At 38.7% G+C, this 20445-nt stretch overlaps 1 protein-coding gene across 3 annotated transcripts in view; it reads left to right on the top strand.

Moving 5' to 3' along the window:
* atp9b (ATPase phospholipid transporting 9B) overlaps nucleotides 1-20445 on the top strand; it is a 50230-nt gene that overhangs the window by 17807 nt on the left and 11978 nt on the right. For all 3 annotated transcript variants that reach the window (XM_058619232.1, XM_058619231.1, XM_058619233.1), the window contains exons 11-17: nucleotides 1258-1334; nucleotides 4579-4739; nucleotides 5268-5410; nucleotides 6954-7066; nucleotides 12206-12457; nucleotides 18431-18592; nucleotides 19265-19357. In XM_058619232.1, coding sequence (XP_058475215.1) covers nucleotides 1258-1334; nucleotides 4579-4739; nucleotides 5268-5410; nucleotides 6954-7066; nucleotides 12206-12457; nucleotides 18431-18592; nucleotides 19265-19357 — 1001 coding nt within the window. The remainder of the gene's footprint in view (nucleotides 1-1257; nucleotides 1335-4578; nucleotides 4740-5267; nucleotides 5411-6953; nucleotides 7067-12205; nucleotides 12458-18430; nucleotides 18593-19264; nucleotides 19358-20445) is intronic.

Here is a 20445-nt window from a genome sequence, read left to right as displayed (position 1 = left end):
AACAAAAAAATCATTAAAAGGGCATTTTTGATTTGTAAATATCATCATTTAGCAGTTTTGGGAAACACTGATCAACATTTTTCACCATTTTCCTGACATTTTATGGACCAAACCACTATAATCCATTATGAAAATAATCCTTAGTTGCAGCAGCCCTGCTCAAATCATCCACATCATTGACCTTAGAGGATGTTGCATTTGATACTGTCGTGCTCTTGTTTGAGTAAGTCTGAGAAAAACCCACAGTCGAGGTAATCCTCCCGCGCTTCAACAAAGCCTTTCCCCACAGAAACAGTTGTGTCAGTTGAGAGTGTTTGTGACGCTCTCGGCATTGGCCGCACCATTGATTTGTGGTGTTGCTCTCATCTTCTGGCCTGACCTTGACCAGAAGATGAAAACACACACACACACACACACACACACACACACACACACACACTCACACACACGCATACACATACACACAGATTCGGGCAGAAAGCCTGACTTGGATGCCTTACATCATCTCTGCTCGGGGAATGTCATTGTCCCTCATAAGCGTCTCCTTGACAGACACTTCACTGCCGTTGTCGCCACTTGAACTGGCCCAGATTTCACCACATTTTCACACACTTACAGGCCTCGATCCAGCTGTGATGAGAGAATTAGTCGCTCGCATAATCAAACTGAAGCCTCGCCTCATGCTGAGCAGCTCACCATTTGTCACATTGCTTAATATTTCTCAACGTGAGCAATCTATCACCGCCCTCCTCTGACGCTGGAACCACTGGTTGCTTTTCTCCTTCCCTCCGTCTGCACTTTACTTTCCTTCTTTTTGTTTTCCGATCATTTATAACTTCCCCGTTTTTATAGTTTGGGGAATTCAGGGGGTAGTATTTAGGTTTATTAGCGCCTTTGCTCTCCCATTAAGCTCATTTAATATTAATGACCCGTTCATCCTTTGTAATAAAGGCTCTGTAATGAATTGGCAAATAAAGATGGAAGCATATTGATCAGGTTTTATGAGGTTCCATAGGGTGGCTGAAGGCCTTGAGAGCCTAAGCGTATTAAACTCCTGTCTGTTGGTCTGAGTGGCAAAGAGACAAAACTGCCTCAGCTCAGCCTTATTGTGTTTCCCCTCATGCACTTCATCTTACTTGACCAAGATGAGTGTGTGCATGTATGTGTGTGTGTGTGTGTGTGCAGGTGTGTGAGATGGTGGCGGTGATGTTCAGTTAATGAGCAGCATTACTTTCTTTGTCTCTCTCCTCTTGGCAGGCACGGTGATAGGGGTGGTGATCTACACCGGCAAAGAGACCAGAAGTGTCCTGAACACGTCCTACGCCAAGAACAAGGTGAATATAAGTCTTTAGATTTTGTATATTTTGAAGGGAAAAAGTGACTATTTCTGCTTAAAATCTCCCCAAATATTAATTATTGTGAATGAAATGTCAAGGACGTCTCAACAAATCAGGATGACGTTTTTCTAGTACACGATATTCCACAGTCTCAAAGGAAAAAGAAAAGCAACAAACCAAAGGGCTTATATTTTACTGCAATATAACAAGTATAATACTCTATATAAAGTGCATCAATATAAAGTGAGGTTTTTTTTGTTGTTGTCAGTCAGTACATCAATCAAGCTCATGAAATCACATGGAAATACAATATAGATCATAAAGGATTGAAAAACATGCAAAAATGTACCTGAGGAAATGAAATATGATTTATTTACTTTAAATTTGTATTGTTTGTTTTCTGCATGCAAATAATTTTAAAGTTACAATGAATTGGATTCTTCAATTTTGTTACTAGACCTTCATAAGGAAATTCTGTCCTTAAAGTCCTCCACAGTCTTGATAAGAAACCTTAGTTTTCCATGCTACACAAAAAAAAATGCTTCCTCATTTTTCTTAATGAGTTAGACTCAAAAGTACCAAGGGTCTGTGAGGTGATGCCAGTGTGGACATCAATGTTTTGTAAAAGCTGCCGAGGGTAAAAGAAACATTCACATAAAAGTAACATCTGTTCCAACTTCCCCTTATGCCATCTTTGTTCCCCTGCCTCTAATCACTAATCAATCACTATGGCAAGGTGCTTTTTTAACCTTGACTCTCTAGATAAAGTTGGGCCTGTCAATGCTAAAGGTCAGTGCCAGTTGCTAATTAACCAAAAGGGAAATTAACTAACCAAGGATTTAAATGACATTTTCAGCAGGAAGTTAATCCCACCGAATCCCCATTGAGCGCTTTTGTCCTCAGATTGAGGGGATCAATGAAAATATAAGATTTTTACCTGGAAGATTGTAGTGCTAGATAGACACAGGTCAGTTAACAGAGACAGAATCTCAGTGGCACAAGCAAAGTTTTCACCCACAGCTACACCTGCACCTCACAGCACGGCCTCTTTCTGCTGCAGCACAGTTTTGACATCAGTGTCTTTTATTAAGAATGCTGATGTGGCCGGTCGAACTGCAGGGGCCACTGTTTTGTGTAAGCTCGCCAGCTGAGAGGAATTCAATATTTCAAGGAGATGATGTCAGAAGTGCCAATACGGAGCCTGGAGATTGCGGGAGAAAGTCGATACAGTGCGGCTAAAGTCACAGGAACGTTTTGGCCTCATATAATCTGTAGTGACACCAGCCAGGACAATGCCTGCACTTGATCAATCTGACAGGACGTGAGGCAGACTCTCTCACTCTTTGTCTGAGTGTTGTTTGACAGAGACAGAACAATGTCATTTGACAAGAAGCCACTCCTCAAAAAGATTGTCTGTTCGCACGTATCCAAGTCGCTCTTTATGTCTTTCTCTCTCTCCCTCTCTCTCAAACTTTAAGTTGTTTATCTCCAAATCAATTCCAGTTTATTTCCTAGACTTCCTCAGTTTACTGGTGTCACAAGCACTAAACAATACACTACATGCAGCTGATGTTCTTAGGGTTTAACTTAAACTTTGGCTTATTTGCACACACCATTTGTTGATTGACCTCTGAATTTAATTAATGGCATGCACACCAGTAGTGAATATACACTTATTTGCACCTGGAGAGCATTGGGGATGGGTACCTTGCTCAGGAGCTCTAACTACTAATACTAATAATTATGTGAAAATTACCATTCCCTGTCATATTTTACAATTAGATATGTTCATACTTGTTCAGTCATAGTTAAACAGGATTGGAATTTATTATAAATATTTGTCCGATATTCTCCAGTGACTATGGAAAAGCATGTTTGCCTGAAATCATCCCTAATTCACACGCAGGAGCTTTAATTCTTTGAGAAATCAGATTTCGCACATGTGATAAAAACACACGTCACACAGGCGCATTGAATCATTCTCTTCATTCTTTTTAATGGCTTGGAGATGAATGAGGTAAAATATGCACTTTTATTCATTGATAGCATCTTTAGGTTGAGGTAATTGAGTCCTCCCCCCCATCCCATGACTGAATGAATAATGACTTCATCTGATCCCCGGCAAAGCCTGGAAAATTTAGACCAGCCATTGTTCAAGCAGAAGGGGATCCTTTGCTTTTCAGGCATGCACTGTCTTAATTTTTCTTCATTTTAATCCACCCAAACCCCCTATTTTTCTCAATTGGTCAACCATGAACCTTGTAGTGAGGCACTGGGATGGGGAGATACCACCCTCTCACCCTCTCAGGCGTACCCTTCCCTTTTTCCACAGTCCGCTACTGGGAGTTTAACAGCAACCGATAAATCAGTCACACTGGTCTCCCAGTCCTCAGGGGAATGGACTTCACTGCCTAAAACCCCCACGGTTTAGTCAGTGTAGGAATTCTGCTGCTTTTTATAAGTTCCTTTCCCTCCTCCCCTCCTTTTCAGAGACGTTCCTTTATTTGAGGGAGGAGAGATGTTATGTTCTGCTGTTTTTGTAAGCGTGGTGTGTCAGATGAAAGCCCTCTGTGTACAGGGCTTTGCTGTGAGCGCTGCCAGAAAAGGGGAAGGGCACTTCTTTATTTGACATCTTTTTCCCACATGCTCCATTGGCTGGGAGATACACTCGAAAAATAAGACAACTCTGACCCCCTTCCTTTTTTTTTTTTTCCTGAGAGCCATCTCAATATGGGAACCTCCTCCATTTTTGAGGGCCTTTGACTGTTTGTTGCATTCAGCGACAATACTTCAGCATGACATGTTTGCAGTTTACCACAAAGTAGGGCCACTAATAAACTTATTTATGCCGTACACACACAGTTTGCATAATAAAAGCCTGCAGCTAAGAATGTCTTTCACTGGCTTTGTTTTCCTCCCTGTGTAGCATGTGCTTAAGGTTTTAGGAGCAGATGGTAATGTTATAAAGAGACTTCTTTAGAGCTGGTTGTCAAAAAAAGGAGTAAGATATTTACTGATAATCTCCGTCTGGACTGAAGTGTTGTTTGTATAATAGTAACAGCTGTTTGTAAGCAGTGGAGGGGATTATCCATGATATACGCCTACTTTTACTTTTTTAAAATAGATTCCACTCAGATTATATTTAAATTGGACACATTAGCAAATGTAAAAAAATACCAGTTAACCGTCAGCTTACTGTAATGTCTGCTGACCTCTGACCTCTGACCTCTTTTCCCCAAAGGTTGGCCTATTGGACCTGGAGCTGAACCGCCTCACCAAGGCCCTGTTCCTTGCCCAGGTGGTTCTGGCTGTTGTCATGATAGCGTTGCAGGGATTTGTGGGTCCCTGGTTTCGCAACCTTTTCCGATTCATTGTGCTTTTCTCGTACATCATCCCCATCAGGTAAACTGTTGTGTTTGCTTTAATCATTTAACACAACAATAGTTTATATTTTTAAATTTTAATTCTTTAAATTTAAAAGAAATGACTGATTATCAGTCAAGATCGTAGACCATGTATAAAATGGATATGTGGACACTGCCTTCTTGTTTAAAAAATTAAGCTTGGGAAGTGAGTTGCTGTTAGTCACCAGGAGGCGACTCCATTTGAAATGAATTCTATAAAAAAACTGAGCTTCTCTCTTCATTTTATGACGTCAGTAAATATTTTCTGAGGAGTTAATGGTCTCAATCACTAGTTTCAGATCTTCTTCATTAGAATACAATGAGAATTTTGTAAGTTATTCTTCATTTCAGAGAAAAAATAGATGAAGCATGGCACATGAGTGAACACCAGCGTGATTGACAGCTAGTGTCATCCAGGTGCCTGGTTGCAGTGACCTTCTATGAATCCTGTGGCTATACCTAGCCATGGCCGATATAGTCTGACAACTTATTGTTTGTTGTTGTTTTGCTTCTGCTCCATCGTTAGCTTGCGTGTCAATCTGGACATGGGGAAGTCGGCGTACGGCTGGATGATCATGAAAGATGAAAACATCCCCGGCACTGTGGTGAGAACCAGCACCATCCCAGAAGAACTTGGCCGGCTGGTCTATCTGCTGACAGATAAGACAGGTACGTGTCCAAAAACATAATCAGTTACATCACACTCTCTGTCTCTCTGAACTGTTCTGTGATTTGTCAAAGCCCTGGCTTTCTTTATTCTATATCTTTTACATTGTAATGTATCCTGTATGCACATGCTTCATGTTTTCTTCTGTGTTTTTGGTGTATTGTTGTGGCAGCGTTGCAGCGCCAAGTACAGGCCTGGCATATTTAATACAGCATTTAGAGCGGGGGTCTAAGTGTGTCTAGTTTGGTCATTAGGGAGCCAGTCAAGTGACAAAAAAAAGATATCGAAAAGAAAAAGATATAGAATTAATATTTATGAAGATATGTCGCAGAATTTCAAAATAAAAGTGTTTGTTGATGCAAAATGAATCTATTAATTAAAGGAAATACATAAATATCTCATTATAACTTCATATTAATTTTGAAACCTCTGGTTTAGATCCTTTTTTTTAAAGAAATGTATTGAAATAATAACGTGTTTATGGAAAACTTTCAAGAACAAAAAAAGAAAAAAAGTTCTGTTTCTGTGTGGATAAGACTTAAGTTCTCCTTAAACTTGTCTCATTTCACTATCATGACCTGATTCTCCAATAACAAATAGCCGCTCTTTACTGATGCTGGCCACTGTGTCACAGTGATCGAGTCCTGTGGTGGTCACAACATGCTTCTTTGTCTCAGCCCTCTGAGTTAGGTAAGAATAGATTAACTATACGGCCAATTTATCCAGTTTGATAGTTAAAGCACATGGAGGGAGGACCAAACAATCAGTCCATTAGAATTGTTTAACCCCGTGGCTCTGATGTTTTTGGAAGTTAGATGCCCTCTAATCAGGTTTAACGCTCTATCAGCGCTCATCCTGGCAGCCGGCATCCATTAAACCAAAGCCATTGCCCTCATTTTCAATGTTTCTCTCTTCTTTATTTTTCATAGTGTCTGAACATTCACTCCATCTTTATGGATGCAGTGTTTTGTCTTGTTTGTTAATTAGAGAGGACATGCAGTCCATATTGGAAATGAGATTAGGTCAGTGAGAAGGCTGCAGGTCCCATGATGCATTGCAAGTGCTGTGTGCTCACTTGACTATGGTCTGTCAGAGATTAATTCATATCTTTTTATGTTTTGTTAAGAAGTAGTGGCGGAATAATTCGTTATTTTAATCCATGAATATGTCTTGGATATGCTCGCCATGTTTTCAAAGCGTTTCTTGGTTAATCGAGTACTATTTTGGTTTGTAAAAATCTTGTTTTGTTTTGTCCACAAACCCAAACTGATTCAGTTTTAACAATTTCTTTGTTAAGTGGAGCAAAGAAACCAGAAAAATGTCACATTTAAGAAGCTGAAAAATTACTGTTTTCTTTGATTTAATTTTCTGAGTTTAAAAGAAGCTGAATGAGTCGTCCAAATATGAATATGAAACAGACAATGTAGAAGTTAAACCTGTATGTCCCAAACATGTAGGTGTTGCATTTTCTCCACTTCATGATTTTGTTTGTTTCTAAAATATGAAATGTTGATACTATACTATATTGTTTTTTTCGGTTTGCAGGCACTCTGACACAGAATGAAATGATCTTTAAACGGCTGCACCTGGGAACGGTTTCCTACGGCACTGACACCATGGATGAAATCCAGAGTCACATCATCCAGTCATATGCTCAGGTGAGTTTTCACACCTGCCAGTCTGAAATATGACTGAGAAAAGACAACGATTTCTCACCATCTGTTGTTACATGTTGCTCCAAATGTGTGAATTTATCACGTGTTCACAGGAAAAAACAACCTAAGTGTACATGTTTTTACTTGTATTTCGTTAAAATGCTCAAAATAAACACAATCTTTTTGATCTTTTTGTCTCTAATATCCCATAAAATGGATGTCAAACATGACACTGTGAAGGAAACTGTCTCAGATTTTGATTGGTATTTTCTGTTGAGCATCGACATTTCTCAATTTTTGTCCTTTGTTATAGACAAACATTGAGAAATGAACTTAGTCATGTCACTTGACACTTGTTTTATTCAACTGGAGTTAATTGAGAAGAACTGATTGTTATGAGTCTTTATGATTTATTGTGATAAATCATAAAGTGCGTGTGACTTTGTGTGTGTGTGTGTCTCGTAGTTGCTTCCTCCTGTATGCAGTGATTACTGTTGTTGTAACCATAGATAAAAGGCTAAGAAACACCTGTGCAAGTACAATAAGAGTAACTGACTCATCCTCTGACACAGTTAAATACACAACACGGTTGGTTTTAGGTCAGGTCCAGTCGAAATTCTCTCGGGCTCGGTCAGGAATGGAGGGAAAAATGTGGCCAGGGCCAGACTCTGCTACACAACAGCAGAGAGGACAGTCAGTAACTAGCAGCTTTACTGTTGTTTCAGTCCACTTTTGTCCCTGTGTCCCTTAAACCACAGGAAGTGAGGACAATTTGGCTTGTCCTCACAGTCTGTCACACCTTAAACGGGCTGATTATGGGGTAAGACTTGGTTTTAGGGATAGGATTAGGCATTTAGATGTGATGGTAAGGGTTAGGTTAGAGGGATAGGGAATTCATTATATGTATAGCCCCTTTTCTACCGTAGGAACTTTTCTCATTAACCCAGGATTTTGAAAAACCTTGCCGCGTTTCCATCAAAATTACCCGGGGGAAAAACTTTCCCCAAAAGAAGTTCCTACTTGCAACTGGGGACTTTTCCGATTACCATGAAAGTTGCCAATTTAGCAACTTTGACGCTAGTCTTCAGATCCCTCTAGCGACTCCTTTTCAAAAACAGCGACTAGCGACAAATCTAGCTACCTTTTCTGGTGTTATTTGAGACTTTTGGAGACACTGACGTGAAAGCATGTATCGTTCCAAAGGTCTTTGCACACCAAACGGTACGGAAGTGCGAGTCATCCGGATGCGAATTATGACGCACCCTCCCATGCACATCAAGTGCGAAGAAACTAATACATTATGAGGACAAGGGAAAAAAAATCGCATCATGGTCTGTCAGCGACCAGAGCACTAAAGCTCCAATATAACCCATCTTGCAATTGTTTTACAGTTTTTTCCTTGTTAATTAAAATGAAACAGGTTTTGGGAATCAAACACAATGAAGCGATCCACTGCTGTGTTACATTTTTTGACTGTACGTCATCAACAACACTAAAAAAAAAAAACAGTACCAGGAATTCTGGTAATAAAAGGTCCTGGATATGTTGGTGGAAAAAGGGCTTATGAGTGTCCTCAATAAGAATGCTTTACAAGAATGAGTGTGTGTTGGTAACAAAATGAATTTATAGTTTTCAGAGAGCTGGAAATAAATAGACCTCATCGTTTTTCTCTCCTGACTCTTTGAGATTTTAATTTAATGGGGCCTTGAAAATTACAGAGTCATTAATTAGCATTAATCACACAAAACGTAAAAACGTCCACTAAGGCAAACTTGTCACTTTCCGTATGAAAATTTATATTCACTATGGAGATATAAATATGTGCTGTGGTTCCAGCTCATTCCCACCTCTCTCACTCTCTCCTTCTTTCCCCTGCAGATCAGTTTAATCAATTTTTATATTTAGCTAAGTTTTTCCAGGAAAGAAAAACCATATTGTTCATTCATCACGCCGTGTGTCCCTGAGCGACTCCCTCTACTGTAAGTCTTTTCCTGACTGAGAGGCTCAGATCTGGTTTGGAGACTTGACAGAATGATATTGTTCGCTCTCAGCAGCCGGCTCCACAACAGCTGGTCCTCACTGAAACCATCTGCCCCACACCCTGATGTGTAATCTCAGCAAATGAAAAATGACTCGGCTTTTTTTTTTTTTTTTTTACTGCCGTGCAGCCGAGCAGCAACATCTCCGTCTGACTGACATGTTCAGTAGCGTAGTGGCACACGTCTGATTTTAACATGTTAACAACAGAGTTCAAATTAGACGTTCCTTCACTGGAGCAGACATAAAGGTGGCATTTATATTTTTATAATTAACTTTAACTTGCATATCATACAGTAGATAAGTGTTGTGTTTACCTCTATGTGCTGATGATATTAGCATAGCAAAGTTTTACTTGCATCGTCCCTCATAGAAAATAAATTCCTACTAAAATTATTCATAGTTTGTTACTTTTACATTTATTTCTCTATCAATATTGTTTTTGTGCGCAGATTGTCATTCATCCAGGTTTTAGTTCCCCAAAAGTGGACTTATACATTTAAGTAAACACACTGTTTTAGCTTTAGTCTAAAAAAAAAGAGAAACTTTTACATTACCGTCATTGTCCAGTAAGTCAGTTTAATATTCAACTAATATTATGTCTACAGATTTGGGCAGAAATATTCATGAATTCATTTAAAAATCAGCAAATCATCAAAAATCACTGTTACATAAAAGGTTTGAAGCCACTTTTTGTGCAGTTACTTAAATTAATTTAGTTGAATGATATTTTTAGCCTTGATTTTTTTTTTCTCCTACCACTCCACTTTATATTATATTATATGAAGGAATTATATAATCTACTAATAATGATTTAGATTATATAATGTTTTATAAATATTGACTAGTCAAGTCTAGGGCTCAACAACTAATCAAAATTCTATCAAAATCGCAATGAGGCCCATTGCAGTAGGCACAATATTTGTTTAATTTAATTTAATGCGTGTCAAAATATCATTTTAGATTAATTATTGTCTTGATCTATATGCATCATATTCTACAGACTGAAAAAGTTTCTTTGGTTTTCACAGATCTGCACAAATATCCAACAGTTATCATTTAAAACACTTTTTTTAAGTAAAATGAGAATAATGACATAATAATGACCATTCCCTCTGATATCGGGAATCAAATTAATTGCAGTTGCAATTTCAGTCATTATGATCGCAATTAGATATTTACCCCAAATCATTCAGCCCTAGTCTGGAGGCAGCACTGTGTACATAATAACACTTTTAAGCTTTATTTATGGACTGTAGCACCTTTTTAAAACACAGTTACAATATGCTGTACAATATTTAAAACAATAATATAAAGCAATAAACAACACCGACAAAAAAATAAAAGCACAGCAAGAACAAGCAGGACTTTATGTAATTTTTTTTTTTTAAAAGGTTTACTATTTCCAACTGCTCCTTTTGTACAATTTTGTCTGCATCTAGATTAGACTAAATTAGTCAGAGGAAATCTGTAAATCACTCTTGATGAAGGTTGTCATCTCGTGTCCTCGCTGTCCTTTCCGTTCTCTGCCCGGCAGGACTGAAGCTTTATCATAAGCTGAAATGAAATGCTCCAGTAGAGCACGTCGCCCCGGTCACATGCAGCTGGCACAGTGGGCAGCCTGCCTGCTCGTTCACTCACTCACTCACTCACTCACTCACTCACTCACTCACTCACTCACTCACTCACCGGCTCACACTTTAATTGATGGCAGAACACGTGAAAGGCCCTCAAACCAGATATGACACGATAACGACGGTGACACAACAACACTTCCCCTCTCACGAGTATGGTCTATAAATATATCAGAATCAGAATCAGAATCACCTTTATTGTCATTATACAGTGTACAACGAGATTAAAGGACAGCTCTAGTAGTGCAAGTGAAGAGATAAGAGTAGAAGAAGAAACAACAAAACGGTGCACTGTTTTGTTGTTTCTTCTTCTACTCTTATCTCTTCACTTGCACTACTACAGCTGTCCTTTAATCACCTTCGACAAAATTAGAAGGATATGTAGTAAAAAAAAAAGTATTCAAAGTATTTACAGTGGGAGCCAGTAAGGGAAATGTGCAGTATATGATATAGTACATTGTTCATTGTACAGCAGAGTGGATGTATGTGGGGTGTGTATATTGCACGGATAAGAAGTGTAAGAATACTGCACTAACAGATTGGAAGAGTTACTTAGTGTTAAGCACTCTTATTGCACTTGGATAAAAGGTGTTTGCAAACCTAGAGGTGCGGGCCTGAATGGACCTGTACCTCTTTCCTGAGGGCAACAGTGAGAAGAGTTATCATGAGAACAATATCATGTGCACTTCTGAAATTTTAGCTCCATGTCAGATTTGTTGTATGCAGTAAAAACTACATATCAACATTGTTGAAAAATGTTGAAAAATGTTTCCCAAATTTCAAAATGATGATGTTCCCAAACGTCTTGTTTTGTCCACAAACCAAATCACTTCCGTTTAAGTGATTTCTCCCTAAGCAAATAAACCAGAAAATGTATTCCATTTCGAAGACAAAGCTTGTTTTAAATGGTTGACGCCTAGGATTGAATAAAACACATAAATATTTCCCAAATTAACTAAAGTTCCCCATCCCGTGGAAAGTTTCTGGAAATTTACTGTGACTTTTCCACCCCTTTGCATCCCCATTGACGACTAATTTAGCAATCGGTTAATAATCGATTTGTTGCAGCTCTAGTTTAAGTAATAACATTTGCTAGTAATGTGACTTATGGGACTTGCCACAGAATATTTAGAGCAGTGCTGCAATTATTTTCATAATTAAATTATTAGTTTGGTCCATAAAATGTTGAAAAATGTTGATTAGTGTTTCCAAAAACCACAAAATAATGATGTTCTCAAGTGTCTTCACACACCAAAGTTATTCAGTTTTAGTGAATTCTTTGTTCTCTGTCATAAAATATTCATTTTAAGAAGCTGAACATGCAGATAACTTGTTTTAGTGAGTAAAAAAACGCTATAATATTGTTAAAAGAAGAACCACTTTTTAAAGATGCCAAACCATTGCAACCCAATTCACTTTCCAAGACACATATTTGAAAAGTTATTCTTAATTCTTTGTGTGGTTGTTCTAGGTGACGGCCCAGCCTTCCAGCAGCAGCACCGGTGCTGCGACTCCATCGCGGAAGACCCAGGCGTCCGCGCCCAAGGTTCGCAAGAGCGTCAGCAGTCGCATCCACGAGGCAGTGAAGGCCATCGCCTTGTGCCACAATGTCACGCCCGTCTACGAGTCACACGTGAGCGTGAACGGAGAGACGGACACTGCCGAGGCGGACCAGGACTTCAGCGACGACAACCGCACCTACCAAGCATCCAGCCCTGATGAGGTAGATATCTGAGATACAGTGGGCAGTTTAAGAAAATGAAGAAAGTCACAATAACATGCAGATTAAGTGGTGTCCAAAATGTAGTGCCCTGAATACTGTTGAAAGATGTTGGTTAATGTGTAAACATAGATGAATGTGGTTCGTTCGTGGATTCTAAGATGGCTGCCACTCATGTTAAGAGTAATGAGACACACATTTTTAGCATTATTGGACTTCTGTCTTATTTGTTTCACATTAAGTCAGCCCGACACATAGTACTGTTCGACCTTTATCTGTGGACATTTACCCAGTTCCATTTTCTGGGGTAAATGCGACACACAAGTACTCAAAGAACACAGGAATTCAGCCTTTGTAGTTTTTTTCCGTAATGCTGAAACATCTTTTTGAGTTGTTTACAACAACTTTAAATGTTGACCAAAGTTTTTGCTTAAAATTAAAATGCATTTTCACTTTTAAGTACAAGCGTAAATACACACGCGAAGCATTGAGCACAGATTGATATCCGATCTGCCAAACCAGTTCATGAGGTCTTTGGAGAACAGTTGTGACCACATTGAACAGAAGTGTAAATGCAACGAGTCTGTTTTGGGTCTTTGCTCCACTTGGTGCGTTAGCGGCAACAAAACTCCTCTGCTTTCGGCTCTTTTTTTTTTTTTTGTTGTCTTTGATATGGCGACACACAAGACGTGACGCTGTAGTCTACTGCTGGAAGTAAGGGTGGTATGACTGTGATCGCATAGTAATAGTGTAAGTGAGTACCGTGTGTAAAATGCATTAGGTAAATCACAGAAAACACATTTTAATGCCAGGTGTCACCTGACCATTCAGGTACACTGGACATGCATGTGCAGGTGTAAATAAACAGGAAGTTGATTATCTCCGTTACAGTTGTTTGCTTACTTTCAGAAACATAACACAATAACAGTGGTGAAATTCAGAGCAGGTATTTCTTTTTTTTTTTAGAAAGTGAAACTGAAAGTAAGTTTTAACTGAGCTTTTCTTTCACAGCCGAAAAAGTGGATCATTGAGTCATCATTTCCAAAGACGGTCCTGGAGATTTCAAACTAAAACAAATCCAGCAGCATTGCTAAATTTCATTATCTTGTGAAATATCAGACATATCCGGAGCAGAATTTAGGCTTTTTAAAACTAAAATGTTGTCGAATGGACGTAACCTGAGAGTCATGGGAGTAAACCTGATTGTTTTCCCTCTTCTCTTAATGTTTTATTGGTGATGCTAAATAACCCTGCTTTGTCATTATAGTCATTTCATGAGCAGGAAGTCAAAGGTCAAGAATTCCTCGTAGAGGTTAAGCCATTTATTCGTCTGTGTGTTTGCTGCTGGAGGATTTACTGCTCCGACTGAAAGAAGAAGAATGCAGCACAAAAACAAGCCCCTCAGGCATCGCCATAGCTTCCTCTCCCGCTCCTGAGGCCCATTCTCAGTGTTACCCGTGAGTTGGTGCTTTTACGGCTCCTAATTGCCGTATAGAGTGGATAAAGAAATCTAAGGCTGATGCTTAAAGTGATTATATGATGGAAACACGGGGGGAAAGTTTGAGTTAAAGTGTGTTTTGAAGGAGAGCTCAGCTTCCCATACACACCCAGCTCTAGACCGTTGACGTATTTATCACCCGCTTACGTGTGAGGCTCCATAAACCCTCCATGAGACTCACATACTTGTTTGTCAGAGCCCGGCCAAGTGTAGCAGTCAGAATGGAGTTAAAAAGGTGGTGAAAGATAAATCTCTGTTTTCCATTTTGCCTGTCCAGCTGATGTATATATTTATTTATATCCCCGCTCTTTTTCTCTCCTGTCTCTATTGTCTTACACTGCTCGGATTGATCAATATTTAATTTTCTCTGGGAGGCGATGAGTGGTGCGGGTCTGTGATTGTTGTTGTAGCTCTCTCCTCCTTTCCCACTACATTCTTTGTTCTTTTTCCTCTGTTTTCTCTCCCTCTGTCCTCATCCCTCTTTCTCTCCACCGTCTCATCGACTGCTACATCAGATCTTAAGTAACAGTTTGCTCTCTCAGCTCGCTGCCTCTCTAATGTAATGAGCCGTCATTAAGGAGATGAAGTGGGCCAGCCGCTGAGGTCGGCACAGGGGTCACGTGACAGTAGAGTTGAGCAGCGTCCTTCTGTAACCTTTGACCCTCGTAATATCAGAGGAGCAGTTGACTGCAGCCTGTAATGACTGCCACGTCCTGGAAAGTGGGTGCTTTATCATTTACAATCAGCCGGAACTGGCAGCTTCAGTGAGTTAATCAGACGCACACTCTGTACTGTAAGGAAGGAAAACACACCACTAATATATGAAGTAAAAGATAGACATATAATGAGGGTCAGGCGATTTTGGGCATAAAAATAAAATGTCCAATTTTTTCACACCAACCATAACAACTTAAATCGATTTCAAGTTTTCTTTTAAATTTGAACAAAAATTTCCCCTCAGGGTTAAAGTGCAACAAAATACAAGCCTCAAAACAAACATCTAAGTAAGATAGCAGGTCCCTGCCGTTGTAAACAACAGCAAAAATATTAAACTTCAAACAATGTCCCAACCTCCAGGAATCTTATCTTAACTACGGGAGCCTAAGGGCAGCATCAGCAGTGGGTTGGAAGTTAAAGAGAAAAGGTGATTTTCATCGTGACTAAAACGATGCAACAGTAAATGCAGTGACGATAGTCTTTAGCCTGTGTTAATTCCAAATGACTCTTATATTTTAGCCCTGATGCACAATATAATTGGCAGGTTATCGGTATTAGGTGTGGGAATCACAGGGGAACTTCCCAATACAAGGATTCTGTGATGTGATAATACATTGCAGGACAATCATATAGCAATACGTCACAATATCTGTCTAACTGAAGAAAACAAAACGTCTGTGAAAAGTTAAAAGTGCAGGATTTCTCTATTTATTCACAACATAGAGAACAGAGTGCATAAAGTCTATGTATTGAACGTGGATGGAGCATCTCTTAACGTAGCTTTCTCCACCATTGTCCCGCTGTAAACATGAAGTAGTGATGCCCAGCGAGTGAATCTAACAGGGAATGTTTACTTAAGAGCGCCTTAATTTGTTCCTTAAAACGTTGTCATTTGCCCTGATGTATCCATTATCGTATTGCTCGAGGAACGATACATCACCGCGTAGATATTTTCACCCACACAATGAAGAACATTTATATTTACATCTGCTGCGACATGAATATGAAAAATAATATGTTGATTTCACTACAGAGAAGCGGTTGGACACAGGGAAAAAACATACACGTATTGGTGTCGTTTATCGGCCCAATCAACCCCGATATCGGCATATTGGATATCAGCAAAAAGTCCAGAAAAATAATCACACAGACGCATACAGGGGATAATTGTTTGTGTTTAGTCACAGAGCATTACAATGAATTCACATCAGTTATGTTGCATTCATGTTTGAGCATAAATTTAAATTAATGTATGCCATTTCAAACAATTTCACTGACATAATTCAACGGTGTTACAAATATTCTCCTCCCATAAAGCAGAAATAAAAAGCCCACAACATGATTTACATTTTTACAGTATGTACATAATGAAGGATGCGATATGTAGGATTTTTGGATTGTATCAGATTTTATATTTGTCCGTGCGATCCAGTGATTTTGACCAGTATTCGACCATTACCGATACAGAGTATCATCCCTATATAAAACGTATATAGGGACGTATATAAAATGTAATTTGCCGGACATGTCTTACAGAATATAGGACATAATTCTTCAAACAATGAAATGGTATAAAAGAATAACCTGAAAAAATGTTTACTTCACTAGAAAAAAAGACCGTTTTACAAGGATAATCATTTCATTTCTTGCCCGTTTGTCATGTTTTGTTTCTGTCATGTTGTGGTGTTTTTTTTAAGCAGCTGTCTGCCGCAAATTTCCCTGCCACAAACTGAAATCATGTGTTTCCACATGTCTGCTTCTGTTTTGTGAGGGTTTCCACTATCACCACATTTGTGATCTGCCGACATGTTTATGCTCGACCTCTTGCTTCCCCAGACCCCAGGCGATTTGTGGCAAGAAAAAATATATATATATGAAAATCTGCTGTCAAACTATTACAAAATAATTCCAGCTCTTCTTTTTTTCACCACTTAAATCGCTTAATTATTAAAGAGGGAGAATTTAACTGTTAAGGGTCTGTTTTCATCATGACATGCCTCACTTTTTTTTCTTTTTTTTCTTTTTTTTTTAAAGGCAGTGCTGCCAGTGTGATTTACATCATCACTAGAACATTGTGAACACAGTTGAAATGATTGATCGGGTTGTTTAAGTCAGTCTGCCGTTGTCGTAAAGTAGTCGGCAGCAGTCTTTTCTATTAGCGTCGTAACGCGTGATTCATGTGCAGTTTGTATCCGACTTGACAAGGCTTTAAATAGTTTCAGTTAGAGCTGATAAAGTAGATTAAAGAGCGAGGTTTAGGATCCTCAGCACATGCTGCGTGCGTAGCCATGCAACTCACACACATACACACACACACACACCAGGATAATGGCACACAGATGTGTGTTAAAGCAAATATAGGCAGCCCCCCCTTTTTTTTTACAGAGCTCAAAGGAGGCGCAGGAGAAATGACGGGGTATTACCAGGAAGTTCCAATTTGTAGGTCAGAGTATAATAACAACCTTTGAGTGAGCAAATTGAAAATGAACCCATTGAGAATTGAGTCGTGTGCAGCTGAACGCTCGCTTGGGGGCCGCAGTTCCTGCTGAGGAGAGAAAGAGGAAAGAGAAACAGAAAAACACTTTATGCGGAGCTGAATGAGAAAGGAACGCAGCGGCAGCTCTGGAGACTCCGCAACTCTCTCATGTCTTGTCCTCCAGCGCCAAGTGAAATTGGATTAAATCATCTTATATTCAACTCAGACTTTATTACACACTCTTATTCCAGTAAAATAAAAGTAAAGACAACACATAAAATGTTTCTAAATACACAAGAAAAGCTCTAAATAATATGCAGAATGTAAAAAAAATATATAAATATAGATTACTGTAAGGAATGAATGTGAAACTTATGTAATTTATTGATGTATAAAGTCATTAAATTTAACAGCAAGATTCCTTAAAACAGCTTGAAAAGTATTAAAAATAACTGGCATTGAAGCATCTTGACCTTTTCACTAATTTTCGATAGATAAATGTACTTTATTGATCCCAAAACTGGGAAATGATTGTTACAGCAACACAATTTCAGAGAAATTAACAACTGTTATTAAAAGAGAGAACATTAAAATAAGATGTTAAAGAAGAATATTTACAAATATTACAATAAAATCCATATAAAATGTGACCCTGGAGTGCGAAAAATGTAAGGACATATGCTACAGCTGTACAAGGAATAAGGGATTTAAATGCAACCAGATAAACCAAGAAGTTGCACAGATATATTGCACATCATTAATTATTATATGCCACTTTATGATTTCATTACTCAGCTTTTTTGTTTTTGGTACCAATTCCTTCTTCATTACTTAAAAAGTACATTTTATTTTCTGCCTCCTTTCAGTCAGATTTTTCTGTTGATTATGATTTTATTTTGGTAACCTGAAGGCAAATTTCTACATACTACATACATACTACAAAAATTCCAAACATTTTGTTTGGATTTTTTTTTTTTGTTTATCAAGTAATTTGTCATTTCTATACAAAAATAATTGTGTAAAATACCTAAATACATCAGACTGTAAACATTTTGTGTTGTGTGAGCTTGTGTTGAGAGCTGTCTACAGCAGTGGTTCAGGAGTGAGGGTCTACGAAAAGCTTGCATGTTCATCTGCCAATTGTTTCTTATATTAGTCATATATTTTTTTTTTCATCTAAAATAGGTCATAGTTTGCATTTTAACTGCACTGTGTGTCATCAAATTGTTCCATGATGACTGAGGGGGGAAAAAAACAACCTTTTGTGTCTGTGTGTTCACCAAAGGTGGCGCTGGTGCACTGGACGGAGAGCGTCGGCCTGACCCTGGTCAACAGAGACCTGACCTCCCTGCAGCTGAAGACTCCTTCAGGACAGATCCTCTCCTTCTACATCCTGCAGATCTTCCCCTTCACCTCCGAGAGCAAGAGGATGGGTATCATCGTCAGGGTGTGGACTTTACACACGACAATAATATGTGTGGATGCTGCTTTCTGTGTGGTCTCTTGGTCCTCAGGATTTTTCTGTGTCAGAATGTCCTCATTGAAAGGGACCTTTTGTCCTTTTAGTGCTAAACCCTTTATTACCAGTAGAAGTTAACGTGCTGTTTATTAAAATGTTAAGTTTAAGTAGCTCTTCATAAGTCTCTTACTCACTTTCACTCTGACACTAAGGGCCTGTACACGCAAAAGAATCCCAAACGTTCTCGTATTCTATCGGCTTTTTAAGATTTTGGAGCCCTGAAATGTTATTTTTGGACAAAAACTTCACACTTGCGGTTCTGTTTCCACTACACAACTTTGGGAAAAAACGACAATGTCATAGCTCCACCTCTTGCTCTTGCATTTGTCACAATTTTGTCATTGTCGTTTTCCTGGGTTTGGAGTTTGTACACACAGCGTGCGAGCTTTAAACTTGTGCTCCACGTCTTCTTCTTCTTTGTTTTTGGTGTACTCCTGTGGCAGCGTTATAGCGCCACCTACTACAGCATTTGGCTTCATTTTTTTTTGTATGTTTGAAGACATTTCTTGAAATGATGCCACGTTTGCAGAAGAGAAAGATTGTTGAGGGACAATTCAGTGTCCTGTTCCTGTTCTAATTGTCGTTTGTGATTTGATTCAGGAGGAGTCAACAGGGGACATTACTTTCTACATGAAGGGTGCTGATGTTGCCATGGCGAGCATCGTCCAGTACAACGACTGGCTGGAGGAAGAGGTAAGAACTCCACCTTTAAAAATACAAAAAAAATAAATTAAATTCCTTTAGAATTTTGGACATGTGTTTGTTCTATGATTATTTACTACTGATAACACTATTGTGCAGTCATGTAAATAAATTAGCTTCACAATTAAAAGCACCATGTGTTATTAATGTTGATGTTTTACTGTAAAGCAGCAGCAGAAGTGTTTCCGCTTTAAACGGAGATTGAGATGTGAACATTATACACAATCCAATCCAAAAATCCAACTTTATTTTTAAAGCACTTTAAAATGGCCACAGTGGTCCACTTTGGTCCAAAGTGCTTTACAGAATAATAAATGAAAGACACAATAAATAAAAGAAAGAAGGCACATGAGGCGATCAGATACAACTAAAACTAAAATCAATCAAAAGGCATAAAACGTTGATAAAATTAGCAGTCAAACAGTGCACCACAATAAAAACAGATCAAATATAATAAATAAAACTAAAATGAAATAAAAAATAACACCAATAACTTAAACAGTGTCAAGTAAAAAAAAGAAGAAGGAACAAAACGCACTCAAAAGAAACGTAACAATGAGAAAGATGGCCGTCTTTGAGAGAAAATGATAAAATGTAAATACAAGGAAAGGCCAGTGCTTTGTTTTTTATTCCGATTACATCTGTGAATCCTCACTTAATGGATGAAAACTGCCAAAACTGAAAAGCGCAGTTGATTAAAACCAACAGATAAACGGATAAATGTCCGTTCACCCAATCACCTCGTTTAATCAGGACATCCATGGAGAGATCAACATGGCCACGTCAGTGCTCCACAGCCTTGTGTGCATATGTTCATAATTATATTGACAATTATTGAGTCATTTAGCACCGGGGGCAGCTTTTGATTTAATTAGTGACCTAGATAAAGTCGGGAGTAATTACAGTATGTCATATTCTTCACCGGCGGTGTCGATGATGTCCGTTGGCTCTAAATATCCCTGTGTCAAACGCACCCGACGCTGTGGTTTCTCTGCTTGTCAATAACCAATCAACGGCACTGATTCACCCCATCATCCATGTTATACATATACATATATATCAAAAGATAAACCGCCATC

Source organism: Solea solea, chromosome 20 (genome assembly GCF_958295425.1).
Source record: "Solea solea chromosome 20, fSolSol10.1, whole genome shotgun sequence".
NCBI lineage: Eukaryota > Metazoa > Chordata > Actinopteri > Pleuronectiformes > Soleidae > Solea > Solea solea.
The sequence above is the reverse complement of the archived record's forward strand: the minus strand, read 5'-3'. Positions and strand labels throughout refer to the sequence as shown.